Source organism: Chaetodon trifascialis, chromosome 7 (assembly GCF_039877785.1).
Source record: "Chaetodon trifascialis isolate fChaTrf1 chromosome 7, fChaTrf1.hap1, whole genome shotgun sequence".
Lineage (NCBI taxonomy): Eukaryota > Metazoa > Chordata > Actinopteri > Chaetodontiformes > Chaetodontidae > Chaetodon > Chaetodon trifascialis.
In genome coordinates, this window is record NC_092062.1 from 26513154 (window position 1) to 26529272 (window position 16119).

Below are 16119 nucleotides of genomic sequence, written 5' to 3' on the forward strand. Positions count from 1 at the left end.
AACAAGCTGATACATCAAATATATGATTCCGTCACACAGTGTGAATAAGATGATTGTTAATAACCTTTTTCTACTTAAAGGGGTTTTCCACCACCTTACAGCTGGGAGACAGAGGCGAGATGTCCTCACTTTTAGTCTTGGTCAAGCTTTGAAAATTCTGGATCCTACATTTCCCACAATGCACCCCAATAATGCCTTTTATTAGACCTTCCCTGCCTGTCAAACGACTTTGTCTTTTTACTTTTAGTACGAACTGCAGCTGTCCTTACAAAGCGTGTACTGCTGCATGCTGTATGTATACAGTTGGGGAATACTTCTTCGTTATAACACTGTGCCTCGGACTATGACCCCCTTGCATCCCTCGTGGTCCACAGTGTGAAATTTGAAATGAAAAGAAGAAGTATGTGATATGGAAAGGGTGTCAAGACTAACACCAGAGCCAGTGAAGGCATCATCCAGCTGGTTTCACAGGCCTGGTGGTTCTCTCCATCACATGAACTGACCATTGATTTACACAAAACCCAAAGGGATTTAGCTCAAAGCTCAAACCCACAAATGTCTGTCATTCATTTGATGAATTAGAGATTAGGCTTGAGGAATTACGATTGCTGGTGATGAATATTCTGTGGTCAAATACTCATTATCATTGCTAACAGCAGTCCTGTGTGCTTTGAGCTCTATTTCACTGAAGCCTTTGACAGCCACTAGATGGCACTGCTGCGTCAAGTGGAACCTTAACTCACATCTCACCAGAAACAATGACTTTTATGACACATCCAATATAAGCATCTTGGGCTGATTTTACGGGTGCAGTGAATTGTCGATCAGTCATTTGAACAGTGAACACCTGGCACAGCCATGCAGCTGCACCTCTGAATGAACCCCAGGAGCCCTCTGGGCACAAAGGCCTGAACCTGCTCTGAATCAACATTAAACCCACCCTGCACACTGCTGTGGCCTCCTGCGGTTCAATCATGAAAACAACATGTTTTCCACTCACAAACTTCATTATTCAAAACACGCTGCCCTCAGCACGTTGCTGTGTAGCCTTCCCTCTGGGTCGTACAGTGGAACCTCGAGGATGTAACGCCCCGGGTCGTAAGTTTAACATCCAAACCACAGGCTCAGTGTGTTTCTGACCGGCTTAGCCACTCGCCAGCGGTCCCCAATCTGCCTAAAGAGCCATTAACACCTCCTGCAGTGAACAGAATGGATATGGTGTTTGTGGCTTTGGTTGAAGGCAAAGCCCTGCTCTTAATGACCTTACGCTCCCCCGGGCTCCCCCGGGCTCCAAGCTCATGATGGATCACACTGGCTGTGTTGACTCAACTGTAAATATAGCTCTGTTCATAAACACCACTGGGTTGCTGTGACGGTCGCCGGCCTCGGTTTTTATGTGAAATATTGATGCAGGAGGGACAGTTTTGGGGCTGAATGGTATCGTTGTGGTGTTGGGTGTAATAACTATAAAGCTGATCTATTCTAAGGCCTCCACAGTAATGAAGGTAATAACCAGATGGAGCAGATTTTTAAAAAACTTCTCCTCTCTTGGAGAAACAGCGATTTGGGTCTGCAAGTCTCATTTCTCTGCTGCAGTCTGCCTCTTCTTGTGTTTTCACCGTGTGCAGTGGACTGAAGTTGTCATTTCATCTTTCAGTTACTTTCTGTATTTCTCCAAGGGCAGCATGGACCGTCCTTGAGTAGAACTTGATCACCACATGTCTAAGAGCTTGTTTTCGCTGGTTAATGACACAGAGACAACTGGAACGCTGAACATTACGTCTGCTGATTCTCAAGGCTGCAGGTGCGGCTGTAACACACCAATCCGGTCTCGGTTTTAGGGTTTTTCTATGATTTCTCTACTTTTTTGTGAGAATCTTGCAGAGCGGAAAGGCCACCAGTTCCCCATAGAGATGCTAAAGAAAAGAAATTCTTTAATGCCGTTTACAAGTGCAAGTCATGCTTATTTTCCATGGTGTGACTTTGCTTTTGGCACCCAAGCGTTTTAGAGATGCATTTTTATGCATTTAAAAAGTTATCTTAATAAAATTAGACTTTTTCTTTGAGTCTTTGACATGATTTTACCTAATAATTAAAAGTTTAAGCTCATTCATGCTGTTTCCTATCTGCATTGCATTCAGACTTTTCTAAATCCAAAGCATTGTACCACATTATTATATATTTTATCATTTTATTCTGTGGTTTGTCTTTATGTTCATCCTTATTCTATCTTACTTTTACTGTCATTATCAAGTGGCTTTTATTCTCCATTTTGTTTTACATTCATCTTTTGATCTGTTTTCATGTCCATTCTGTCTTTTCTATGTGAACACTTGGTGCATGTGATGTCTTTCTTGCAAAGCACTCTGAGCTGCTGTCCTATACAGATAAAGTTGATTAGTATTATTGCTGAGAGATTGCAGTTATGTCACAGTTGTCTCTCATAGTGAACAATAGTAAGACAACTGTAAGAAGCATATTAAATTGGCCCTGTTCTGTTTTTTTGGACTTGATCTTGCACTTGGACTTGTCTTAGACTTGGTTTAAGTGGTCTTCATGATGACTGCAGGAGGAGCTGGAATAATGAAACAGCTTTGATGAGCTGACGAATCAAATCTGGACCCATAATCCCGGGAAAAGCTTCGTACTTGAGCATCTAAGTTACCTTTAATAAGAGCTGCCTCAGCAAACAGATACTGAACTTCCCCCGACACAGAAGAAGCACGGACGCGTGTACACATTAAATATAAATCATTTTATAATATACAAATTGTACAGATGTCATGAACAATAGGAATGTGGACATACTCAGGATCGCAAAGATAAAGAATACTTTTTCTTCCTCGATAGCAAACACTGCTATGCAAGTGACATCAGCACATGATCAAAGATACTCAACATTCAAAATGGCAGCCGAGGTGACAAAAAAAACTAACATCAGAGACAAAAACCCGAGAATACATTTTCCAGAGGCTGTGAGCAAGCTAAAGTGACAACACAGGAAAAAAATGATGGCATCGTATTGTATCATGTTCTGTCACTTCTACTCTGCCCATTTCACATCATAGTAGCACACAGGAAATGAACCATTACACTTTATTTTTTTTACAGCATTACCAAGAACGATTGCACCAGCGCCACTATTGAGGCTCAGAGACAATTATGCTGATATAAGACAGGAAACTGTATATTACCCTTTTTTTACACGACGGGTAGAGGGCTGCAAATGTGTATTTAAGTCAAACATTAGTCAAAGGTCTCCTTCTTTTCACGGACGGCTACGTTAACATGGTTCAGCATCATTTAACTGATGAAGTGTCAGATCCTGCCCTGCTTTTCTCTCCCCGCCTGTGTTTTTCCTTTTTTGCAATACCAGATGAAAAAGAAAAAAAAAAAAAATCACAATTACCCACAGTTCCCTGGAGTGTACTCATGTCAGGGGTTAGACTGCACTGCTACCAATCAGCCCTTATCAGGGAAAGATGGAGCCCTGAAGGCCGCGGCCGCATGTGGGACGGGCGGACGCAGGGCCGGCTGTAACTTCTGTCAAGGTCCCGATCATCCGTGTTTGTGGATGTCCGACAGGAATGTGGTGGGAGTCGGAAAACAGATCATTCCGCCACTTGACTGATTTTTCCAAACTGTGCTCGTCTAGATAAAGCGGAATACGATCTGTCTGTTTTCGCAGGATGCCAAAGGGGAATAAACGTCACAGTTTCAGATTAAAAAAAAAGAGAGGAAAGGCTGGAATACTGAAATAAACTCATGTTCATAAAACAGGCAGATGACGGTTTATCTTGACGCTGGGGAAAATGAAGAAATTGATTAAATCTGAGGGAAAAATAAGCTGACCAGGATTCAGCCGGGACGTTTCTCAGATATATTCAGAATGATCTCGTCAGCTATCAAAAGGCGTCGTCTGCTGCTGCCTGTCGTGCTTCGTGTTCGTCACGTTCTGACAAACGTGTGAAAGTGACAGCTGAGTGCTCCCCGGCAGCTCCGATGCACAAAATATTTCTTGAGTACAATAAGTGCTTATTAAAGCTCAAACAGCCGAAAGCTAAAGAAAGAAAAAAATAAAAAATACCACAGAGAATATTATGATATGGCTACATATCTTAATTCAATATAGTGGTTATTTGTCATGTGCTCGTGCAAACTCCTGTGTACAGCTGTGGAAAACCCATTCTGGCTCAAATATGACCCTTGACCTCGTCTGCCATTAGCGATGACCTCACGCTCGTGGGTCTGGGCTCTGTCATAGTGGAGGGCGAGAGGACAAGGAGCATATGTTTCGGGGGGGTCACATATGCGCTGACCCCTTAGTTTAAAACCAACAACAGCCCTCGGGAGGTAGCTCGAAGCGTCAGTCAGAAATACATTTCAGCAAGCTTTAGCGGAACAGCAGAGGCAACACAAAGTCACCGTAAAATCTCTTGACTTAAAAACATTCACAATAATAATGAAAAAAACCCTCTAAACGTGTAAAAAATAACTCCAAAACATTACCTTCATATGGACAGACACTTCAAATCTTTTATCCCCTCACTCTGCCAGTAATAAAACAGGGAACAACAGCTTCAAAATACCAACACTGACTGCAGCAAAACTTTCCTGTTTGACTATAACAAACATATAACACTTAAACCACCATTGTGCCTCTAAAAGACATTTCTAAAAGCAGATTGAGGGCCATTTACAGTATAGTAATAAGGCTAAGCTGGTCACAGTTTTTATATTCTACTCTACACAAAAACACTTGCCATTTTACATCGAAAAAAATCTCAGCGGCGGGTGGATTCATTAAGGAGAGCACTTATTCAGCATAATCGATCTTACTTGCACGTAATTGAAGAGTTTCATCCCCAAAAAGGAGACACCCAGGTATCATCTGTTCTCATAAAACAAAAGATCCAAATGATGACAAATTAGAGTCTGTATAAAGCGGGACAGCAGGTAGTTTAAGTTCTTGATTAACCGAATGCGAACATTTTAATAAATAGGTTTTCTGACGTGCTTTATGATGGAGTGCGTGTAATTTCCTTGCTAAATTTAACATTTCTAACAGAAACTCTTCCTCTTCGGTGCAAATGAGACTCTGTGACATCACCGGTAAATCTGAAGGCTGTTTGCTTGACATGTTGAGGTGTTTTGCTGTCAATACATCCCCCAATAAGTGACCCCCCCATTACAAATACATGATTCCTGACAGATACCCCACTGACAAAATCCATTAGTGAGCTAATGAGAGCTCTACACCGTGAACGTCGGCACCTTCCTCCCTCCTCTTCGTCTCCCCCATCCCCCTTTTAAAATGGAAAGCTACTCAATGCCGTGGAACAGCACATTATGACTTGCTTATTGTCAGAAATGATGTCTGGTAAGAGGTGCTTAAAGAGCTGGAGGTAAAATAATGAAGGAAATCTCGACGGGGAATGCGGGACACAAACGGCTGTTACTTTAAATGAGCCTATTCATTTCTTTTATTTGACTCTCTTGCTGTGTGGTCTCTCTCATTCGCTCTCAAAGTCTTTCTTTGTCTCAGCTCCCTCTCAATCTTCAGTTTTGGTCTCGGTAAACAACACGGCTCGCTCCTGACCACACAGCTTAACCTCGTTTCCACACCGACAAGCGCTTTTGTTTGTGGCCACTGACTGGAAATGTAATTAAAAATGCAACTTTGTGCCGAAATAATTCCTCACTTCCGTATGCAAAAGCTAACTAGGTGCATCTAGATATGAGTTCTGCCCTCAAGCTGCAAACATTCAGCTGAATTTCACATCCTTATCTGACTTGGCTTTGAATAAGGAACATTCTGTATGCAAGGTGAGCTTAGCACACCACACCAAAGAGTGATTATCGGCTCTCTTTGAAGCACTTGATGGCTTAGAGCTCAGCGTAAACAATTATCTCTTCACCCTACTTTGGATTGCCTGTCGCAACAAACGCCTTTCCCATCACCTCTACCGGCGCTCTCCTCCAAGCTCCCTCCACATCACGACTTACTGTGGTCCACAGAGTGAAAGAACGGGACGTGGCGATGCACTGTGCGATCGCGACAGATGCTTTTCTGAGCATCCTTTACAGTCGTTTGGATGAGGAAGGCCTGTCCTGTCTCCACCTTCTAACAGCTGCTGTATCTGGGTAGATCTATTCCGACTTATGTTTTGGTAAGTTTCTCAAACTAGTCTTCAAAAGCAAGCAGAGGACTTCCTTAGACCCACAAAATAAAACACCGCTGCTTTTCAGTTGATCTATTTGACCCTTTTTAGACAGGTCGAAAGCCGACGGCAAACTAATGTCACAATGAGAATCACGTTGTCCCTCCTTAAAGGCCTGGTCACACCAGAACGTGGCGCAGCGTAATTTATGCCTGTACCTTTAAGAGATGTGTCGCTCTTGAGGCTTGGTGACTTCTTGCAGAGCTAGCTGGTAAACTGTTGAACCTGGTGAGCTGAATGCTAACACACTAGCTCTCCTAACCCTTTTCTGTTTTCTCAAGAATGTCCCCTCTTATGCTTTCCTCTCAGCTTTGCACGCCGTTTCATTTAATGAAGAGTTTGCGTGTTAGCTTGTTGTCGCTAATGGGACAACAAGCTAACGCGGTTTATTAGAGAGATGTGTTTGTAGCAGGGACGCCTGTCTCATAATCGTCTGCAGACTTTGCCTCTTTTGTGGAACCTTATATACTCTGACAGGGGAGGTTAAATAAAGTGGATGGGGCAACACAAGAGTCTTTCTACCCTCATAGTCAGACAGACTTGTTGTTGGTCAGTGGTGCAAATCTGTGTGTCAAACTAGTTGTGAGGAGTTTAGGTGGATTTACTTAAATGCTGGGTTGACCAGGCCTTTCTCATTCTTCTTAAGCAAAAGGAGAATCCACCCAATCTGATGCATCATTCTTAATTTTCAGCCCCCTGCTGATCCTCATCTGGGTCTTCCAGTGTCTCCACGGTGACTATCCTGCACCATCGTCTCCTGTTTTGGGTATGTACATTCAGTATGTGTGGTTATACAGTAGGGCTGACGTCTGCAGTCACATGAAATCGCTCTGTCGCTGTTCTGTGGCAGGTTGGGGGGGATTGTCTATGAAAGACGGTGTTGTTTGGAGTTTGGAGAATGCTGCAGCGATGGGGATTGAAGCCCCTCTAATTTGGATCAGGGACAACACTATGAACCAGTTCTTAATGGGGAATTTGAGAGGTAGGGTGGGGAAAAACCTTGACTTCGACTGCGTGGGCTACTCTTGCATCTCCTCTGGGCTTTGATTGGTCGGCGTGGCCTGTGAATCTGCCACGATCTCCTTGGCGACGACCTCCACGCCCGCTGGCTCTTCTGTCTTGATCGCGCTCTCTTCATCCTCGTCCTTCTCCTCGTCCGTCTCGACCCCGTTTTCGATCACGGCCTCAACTTTCGCGCCACCCTCTTCCTCCTTTTCTTTGGTCTTGCTCTGTGTTTCGACGGTCGCAATGATTTCCGTCACCTCGTGGACCTCGCCATTTTCGGGGGGCTCGCCGTTCTCTTTTGATCCCTCTTCATCCAGTGCCATCTTTTCTTCTCTCTCTTCCTCTGTGCCATTTTCTGCTCCGTTGTCTTTTATCTCTGCTCCTCCATCTTTCTTTTCAACAGTCTCTATGCTGATATCGATCCCATCATCAATCTTTCTAACTTCCTCACACCTCACCTCCCTTCCTTTCAACGTCTCACTTTCTCTTGCATCTGCTGCGTTCACCCTTTCGTCCCTACTCTTGTCTTCCTCTTTCTCAACCTTTTCTCTGTCATCAAGAATCTTGGGGTCCTCTACATCCTTCTCAGTTTTTGTTTTCTTCTTCTTCTTGTTCTTTGCGGTGTCTTTGATGCAGTTCTTGTTGGACTTGCTTCGGGCCTTGAAGATCAATTTCTGAAACATTCAAAACTGACATTAGCATGTTAGCGGAATGCATTGTAGCTCCTTCAATATGCTTTTGGGCACAAAACAGTACAGACAGACTTAATTAAGAATGGATCACAGTGGATCTAATATCGCACTGGGATAACGAGCTAATTCAAATAAGTCTCATTGATGTTGGGAAGGAAATTGAGGCCATTTTGAGGGGAGTTATTGGTGGCCTCAAGGCCTGCCGTCTGACCAAACAAACAGGCAAAAATTTAATGCAAAATGTTCTCAATTACTTGAACAACTTCTGCAGGGTTCAACACACTGCAGGGATCGAGAGAACTCAAATAAACTGCAAAGAAACGGGAAAGAAAATCTTGTTAACGCTAGAAATTCCCTGAGTCTTAGGGCCTATTAAATTTGTTGTTGTGACGGCAGTTTAAATTCGGGTCGCAGAAAGTGTCAACATGAATTCATTCCACTGCGGACAAAGGTTAGCTTTAGAGGTTATCGCCACCCTTCAGGGTCACTAAGAAAGCATTACCGACCCCGCTTCCCCAAACAACACATTTGTCCGTTGCTGAGGAATTCCTCAAACAGAGAAGAATCCATCCACATATGTCTGAGGCTGCGGGTGTTTGGCTACTTAAAGCCAAAACAGCTGTGGAATGGGAGGTGGCAAAAGGTGATGTTGGCCTTGGATATATGGTGAGCAGGTGACAAAACATCTGGTGGGAGAGCCCGCATTAGCCAAGAAACACAGAGAGAAGTTTGAGGTACCTTTGATTCCCTCCGCTTTCGGCCCAAGATGGGTCTCTGCAGGAAAACAATCTGTTTGGTGGACAGACTGCCGTCACTGAAAGATGAAGACAGAGAGAGAAAGGAAAACGAAAGTCAATTCAATGACATCTAATTGAATCTCTTTAATCAAGCCATTTTTTGGTGCTAACTTATTTAGAAATGATCACAAATAAAAAGAGTGAACAGCAGATGGAAATGAGCTTTTCCCACTCGCTTTTTTAAACATTTAGAAACAATGTCACAAACACTGACAGATCCTTCATAATTCATTGTTTTCTTTGCTTGAAAAATTGTTGCAGAACTTCAAGACAAACATGTCAAATTCATTGAGGTAAATCCTGGGATAACACAGAGCGATCCACTCGCTCTCTGACCTTCCATCACGATAGCCAAATGATCGCCGGCCGCTGCTCATGCCTCACACTCTTATCTGACAGTTTAAGGATGCAGACTCTTATTCGTGGCCCAACCTTTTTACTGCTGTCATCTGTCAGTGTCGTTTTGCCACGTTCCCCCCAGAGTCTTGCGAGGTATTTCACATGCGAGGGTGCAGATTTTGACGTTTGCCTGGTTGTCTGTGTGCAACTTGTGAACATCTTCAGCCTCTCAGGACATGTATTTCTTCTCTTTTCCTCAAATTCCCCAAATATAATCCTCCATCCCATGCTCATGCCACACTCCTGTGTTCCGAGGGGGATAATCTGCTCGCGCTGACAGATTAATCGTGGCAGGAAATGCAGATTCATTTCTGAGTGGGCTTCCTGTCTGTCACGCTCACTCTCACTCCTTCGTCGGCTCGTCTTTGTCGTGCACAGCCCCTTTCATAGTCCGGTGTGCTCTCACGACTAGCTCCCCACTCAGTCTTACCTCTGCTTTTATCTCCTCTGACAGCCACGTTTGTGACAGTTTTATTGTTTGTTTCTGCTTTATTCCTTCTATTATCTCTTGCTATTACTGGACATGGCTTAAAAGGAGATATGTTGTCCTGCGCTGGTATCTGACACAAGTTCAAGAACGCGTGCACGTACACACACACTAAGGTTAGATGTTGTCTAAAGTTAAGCTGCCCGCTCAACCTTGCACATGGGGCAAGATGGCAGGTTTATGATCGCTGCAGAACCCTAAAAGCCTGCAACAAATCTTCCCTTTCTCGACATCAAATGGGTTTGAGACTCCTCCAGTGGAAGGCTTACTATCTAAACCATCCAAAGCCCACCACAACTTCTTTTTTCCATTACCTTCTTCCTTCCACCATTTATCCATACGCTATTTTCTAGGCTGTCAAGAATGCTGGATGGCTTCCTGGCGAATCAAAGCTGAAAACTCACCCAGAGTTCCCAGCAAAAGCCCCAGCCCATTAAGCTAGAGAGAAGTGGATGGCTTAGAAAATTACAGGCCTTTACTGAGCCTACAGTTGGCTGTCAGTGTCAGCCTGCTATTATAACTTGAAGCCATATAGAACACCAATAGCCTGTGTCAATTTATGAGCGACTGTACTTGTTAGTGGCTTCCTCTGTAGGGAAAAAGTCTGCTGCACACCTCTGCTGCAAACTGCTGCACCCAGAAAAAATCTCTCTTCTAAAAAAAAATGGTTGAAAAAGACGTTAATGTTTACGGTGATCACATTCAATCCGACTAATTTAGCCACCTGTAATAATTAACTAATTTGTCTAAACCTTCTTGTTTCCATGTTCACTTGCTCCATAGTTAATGTGGAGAAATTCACATTTACTGTAGTTAATGGCTCCAAAATGTAATTACCATCTGCATCAATTGAATGCGCTGAACATGAATGCATGCACTGAGACAACTACATGAATTAATGTTGTGTGGAGAAGGCGCTGAGCACCAGTTAGCATTAATTTCAGACGTTGCTGAGATCACTGACACTTATCCGACCCCTCCAGATGAAGTGCAGTCTGCAAACCCTCAGACTACAAAAAACATGCATTTGCAAATTTGCTGTTTAAAAACGGAGGAGTCAACGCCACAAAAACAAGCGTAATGAGTATTGCTAATCTGAAATAGATCATCAACCATTATTCTGCTGTACAAAATGTTCTGAAGGCAGGGAGAGGAATGAGCTCCGTCTCGTACTGTATCTAGGCCGACTCTGATTAATTAGCCATGTTGTGCTGTTGTGTTGTGGCATTTTGAGAGAGAGGAGAGAGGAAGAGGGGAGGTGGGAAAAAAACAAAGGATGAAAATAGAGAGGTAATTAATCAGCTGTACTGTGAAAGAGCGGCAAACACGACCAGCTGAGGAGGTGCAGAGCAACGTGTCGGTCAGTGCAGTGATGGAGCGCGCACACTTCATCCGTATGACACATCCCAACATATTAACGAGTAGATTCACACACAGAAACGCCTGCATGCACCTTCAAATTGTGGAATGAGGTCCCTCCCTAAAGTGATTTCACTGTGAGTGACAGTGGATGAAATCCGCAGCCCTCGCTCTGCGCATAAATCCATTCTAAAGTTTGGCTTCAGTGTCAGTTCGGCAAATCGGGCGCGGATCCTCCAAAGTTAGTCTTTTTAGCATGAAATTCCCTCTTGTGCTTCGCCGGACAATGTTTCTGTGGTGAGTCTGAGCAGAGGGGCAGGAGGTCGGGTTTGATACGAACATGACTGATCCAGCTGAACTTTGGAAATCATTTTAGCTCAGATGAGGGACGGTGGATTTTGTTCCCTGTCACTAACACTAATTCTGCCACCTGCAGCTGGTTTCAGTTCGCTAATGCAGCCAGGACCGGCACAGCAGTGCTAACTAATGCTGTTACATCCGCTATTATGCAAAATCTGTGACCAAAGCGAACAAACAACCAAACTACAGCTGTTTTGTTAATAATGATTTGTCTCAAGGAATTGTCCTGCGATCAATGTACTGCTTGCAAAGCTAGTCATTAGCATTAGTCATTAGCATGAGGCTAATGTATCTCTAAAATAAGATAAGACGTTACTGTGGATTTTGAATTGCACATAATTGCACATATGTATAATGAAATAGCGTCTTTATACTATTGCACAGTCAAAAACACAGTTATACTATATAAGCTTATTTCACAAGATAAGTTGCACTATATGTATGTATATATGAGTACTGTATACAGTATATATATATTAGAGCATGGTAATTCCCTGTTAAATTACTGTCGTGCTAACTGTTCCATATTTTGCTGTTTTTATTTTTACTTTGTTGTGAATCCTCGTTTACTAGATTAACTATAATTATTTGTTGTGCTTCATTCTGGGACTTAATGTTGATCTTTCGCTTGTTTCTTCCACGACAGATTATAAAACTAATCTGACAGCTAGTCTACGCTTTGCTGAATCCAGTTTCGCTGCAGCTCTCCTTACTCATTGCTATCATAGCTATGATTTAACTCCTCTTTCTCTGATTTCTAGTGACTGTCATTGAATGTTTTGTCCAAAAATGGTTATTGCACTCTTTCCCACAGCTGCTCCTAATAGCTATGACATGCTAATACACACAACGCTATCTTAATCATTACTAGTGTGAAGGGTTGTATGACTACATTGTGCTTTTTAAGCAGCAGCTCTGTTAGATGATGAAGGCTTTGACTGTGTTGCTTTTATCATTTCTCTGTGTATTATACTATTTCCTACGCCTGCAGCGTGAGCGGTTTCTCAATCGGCCACACTGAGAGTGAAATAACGACTGGTACAGAACATCATCAGCACGTTGACGGACAAGTTCTGTTTTGAATCGAAGCTCCTCGGCGTGCCTGAGGAACACGCGAGGCCTTTGACCATAAGCGGATGTACACTCATATAGCAGCCGTGAGTGATGAGTCAGCACAGGCTTAGCTGAGGGACCGTTACATTTCTGTGAAGAGATTTTCCACCAACATTCAGAGCTGCTGCTCGACTTGAAGCTCAGCCTAATTTGGAACAGATTTGGGTCACTATTTTCTGAAGGCTGCCATATTTCTTTGCACAATAACTTGAACAGACGAATGCGTGCGTTATAATTTCTACAGTGTTCCAGTTTTATCAGGAATAACGTAGCATATGCAGTAGGTTATATGCTCCTGCTGCAAGCTCCTTTGGATTTTAAGTTGCAGTAACTTTTCACGCGAGGCTCAGTTTTCAGCTTCATCGTTCTTCAGAAAAAAACTTTGCAGGTCTTGTAAGTTGCCTCCTCACAACAGAACTAAAGGATGGAAGTTGAGACATTTTCCATTTTTATGCACAGAACTTTAAACAAAAAAATCAAAAAAATCCAATGTGTGTATTCTTCATAAAGCTGCGGAGCCTCAGAGCTGTTACATCAGGTTATAGTGACAAAAAGCTACTTCGCTGTTATCTTGTGAAAACCACGTATCTCCCGAATGTCAACTCTTTTTATGAAAAAAGAAGAAGAATCCTGTTTCAAGCTCTGTGACTGTGTTTTTGTGATAATCCGGCGGGTTTTTAAATGATTCAGGAGCAAAGCTGGAACATAATAAAGTATTTTTTATTCAGGTAGGCCTGCTGTACTTAGATTCAGTAAAATTTTGAGGTATACCTGTACTTTATTCATCTCCCACATTCTTTCTTTTATCGTCTCTTTTGCTTTCATATATCATCTATATCTCCACTTTTGCTGATAATACTTTCATTACTCTGATCTGAGGATCTGAAGCTGGTTTTAATTGGCAACACGTAAGCTGGTAGCTGCCGTCGTTGCAGTTTCTGCTGGTTGCCAACAGGGGTCGTTAGAGGTCGTAGATTACTTAATACCCCTTTAATAGTCAGATGCGGGTCATTACCTGTTAGTCTTGATTACAGGAGTTGGCAGCACACAGGTGAGTCTCCATCCATACGTGGCCAGGGACTGAAGCAGAGGAACATAATCTGCCTTCACCTGCAAACCCTGTGGACAGAACAAGACGTCCATTACAGCCTGTCCAAACAGCCTGAGCATAATCCCCTCAGACACACGCACACAGCGCGATGAACAGCATGTATGTTAGACACAGAAATGCATTTGCTACTTTAACACATCGCATGTGTGCTGTCAAAAGCAGTGCACACAGGAAAGATTAAAAAGCTAAACATAAATCAGCTGCTGCAGAAACTCCCCGGCTGCGATGAGTCAACACGGCAGCCATCTCTATTCATGACAAGTGTGTGTCAGCGCAGTAAGTCCCGAAACAAACACTGCTCATGAGAAGCTGCTCGCTTCGTGGTAAACATTTCAATGCTGTCACAGTACCATTAAATGAGCCTCGGTGACAGATTTAAATCAAGAATAGACGAATCGCAAACACTCGTACGCTTATTTTGATTTGAGGGAGGGTCTGTAGTTCAATCTGAAATACACACAGATTGCTTCATGTACTTTCAGCACACACACACACACACACACACACACACATCCTGTTTGCGGAACAAGTGCTGTGGTTTGCCCTTCTTGCCCTGTTACACACCTGCCAAAAATGAGAAACCGCGACACGTGGCAGTCAGATTGCTAATACCTACAACAGCATATGCACTCACGCACACACACGCACACACACACACCCAAAGAGCTGCCAGTTATGATGAGACCTCAAGGAACGGCTTCATATTCTGCAAACGGATGCCTAAAGTTACGCTATGTGCAAAATAAAAATGATTTGGATGAAAAGAGTGAAATGAAAGTCTCAGCATTCGGGGCTTTTTTACAGACCGTTACACTCGATGGTGCAGTCAGAGCACTGATATGAGTCAATAAGGAAGCGAGCATGAAGGAAACACACCTCAGAACTTCCCAGAGTCTATTCATAGCGTACTGATCAACTGTACAAGAACAGAGACCTGAGAATACATCACACCTACACGCGCCACATTAGCCTTCACTGTACTGTGAAGTGTAAAAGTCTTCTCTAATTAAAGCTGCACCGGGCTTCGTCGAGGCCCTCGTCAGGCTCCATCACAGAGAGCCACGTCAACACACACGAGCGTGCTGTGTGCAGTTTACTGATGACACTGTACTTCGCATCTCTTGAGCAGGTACCTCTTGCTCCTGTTTAGGAGCTGCTAAAATGAGGAGCTGCTCAGTGGAGCTTGACGAGTGACAGTGAACGACCCCGATTCCAAACAGAATTCAGTCATTTGTAAACAAACTGTGTTTACAGACAACAGTTTTACAAAGTGTTCCAGAGCCCATGAAGTAATATGCTTTATCCATCCTCGCCTGTGAGCGACTGAGCCTTCCCAGGATGCCCCTTTCATACCCAATCATGATGCTATCACCTGTGACCAATGAGCCTGTTTACCTGTGAAATGATCCAAACAGACTTGTTTGAAACGTGTTGCTGCATCAAAGAATAAGCAGATATTTACAAAACTCAATGAAGCTGATGAGCTCAGACTTTAAATATATTGTCTTTGTGCTGTTTTCAGTTGAGTGTATGTCAAAAAAGAATGATCACGTTTTGTTTTATTTACGTTTTATGCAGCGTCCCGGCTTTTTTTTTTTTTTGGAAATGGGGTTGAATTTTCACAGTATCAACATTCTTGGAAATAACACTTCAAATCATCACTTTGCTCAAATAACATGCTCATGTCATATAACGGCACATTTTAGACGAGGGAGGAAGTGATTGTGGGATAAAGCACTAACACTTCTGTTAATACTATTAAGTAACATATCCTCTACTGACATACAAGTAATACCAGAACAGCAGCTATGAGAATGACATGGATTACAACTATTAGTACTGCTAAACACCACCATCTGCTACAACAGCAATGACAGCAACTCTACTGAGTCAAATTGCTTCTACTACCACTGCACCTATACCTCAGTGTTTAATGTATAAATGCCTGTTGTATAAAAGCATACTATGTATAATTAAATGTACTTCACCTGATTACAATTGCCACTGTTATTATAATACTGCTACTACTGTGAATTCTTCTATTTCTACTGCTTTATATCTGAACAGTAGAAGTATTGTTACAATAACTGCTACTGCAACTACCACCAGTATGATTACAGGAACTACACCAAGTAGTGAAAGTAGTGCATTTACTGCTATCCTTTGAGCTGTAATTACTACTTGTACTAATGCTGCTACTGCAAGTATGATTACTACTACTGCTATTACCTCTGGTGGCTGTCGTGGGCACTCAAACAGAGAGAATAAAGCATGAGAGCATTTCTGAGAAAAGAGGGGCTGATCAGCATGCAGTGCTCATTTTCTGCCATGAGACAGACTTTACGTCAAAACGCTTAAACTCACTCCACCACAGGCCCTCATTTTTCTTGCGCTGATTCTTATTGACCAGGATGACAGAACATGCACAAACAGACCTAAAGCAGTCACATATCAGGCTGTAGGTCGCAAAGAGCTAATCGTTAGATTACAAGACACCGCTCCAGACATTATTTACACAAGCATTGCTTTCTAAGTTCCCACAGGGAGCGGCGCATCTACATTTTTGGGGAGTTTG

At 43.0% G+C, this 16119-nt stretch overlaps 1 protein-coding gene across 2 annotated transcripts in view; it reads right to left on the reverse strand.

The window, feature by feature from the left end:
* Positions 1-2736: 2736 nt before the first annotated feature.
* LOC139334523 (raftlin) overlaps positions 2737-16119 on the reverse strand; it is a 98975-nt gene continuing 85592 nt past the window's right edge. For both annotated transcript variants that reach the window (XM_070967464.1, XM_070967465.1), the window contains 3 exons: positions 13449-13552; positions 8657-8732; positions 2737-7900 (listed from right to left, as the gene is read on the reverse strand). In XM_070967464.1, coding sequence (XP_070823565.1) covers positions 7241-7900; positions 8657-8732; positions 13449-13552 — 840 coding nt within the window. In that variant the 3' untranslated portion in view covers positions 2737-7240. The remainder of the gene's footprint in view (positions 7901-8656; positions 8733-13448; positions 13553-16119) is intronic.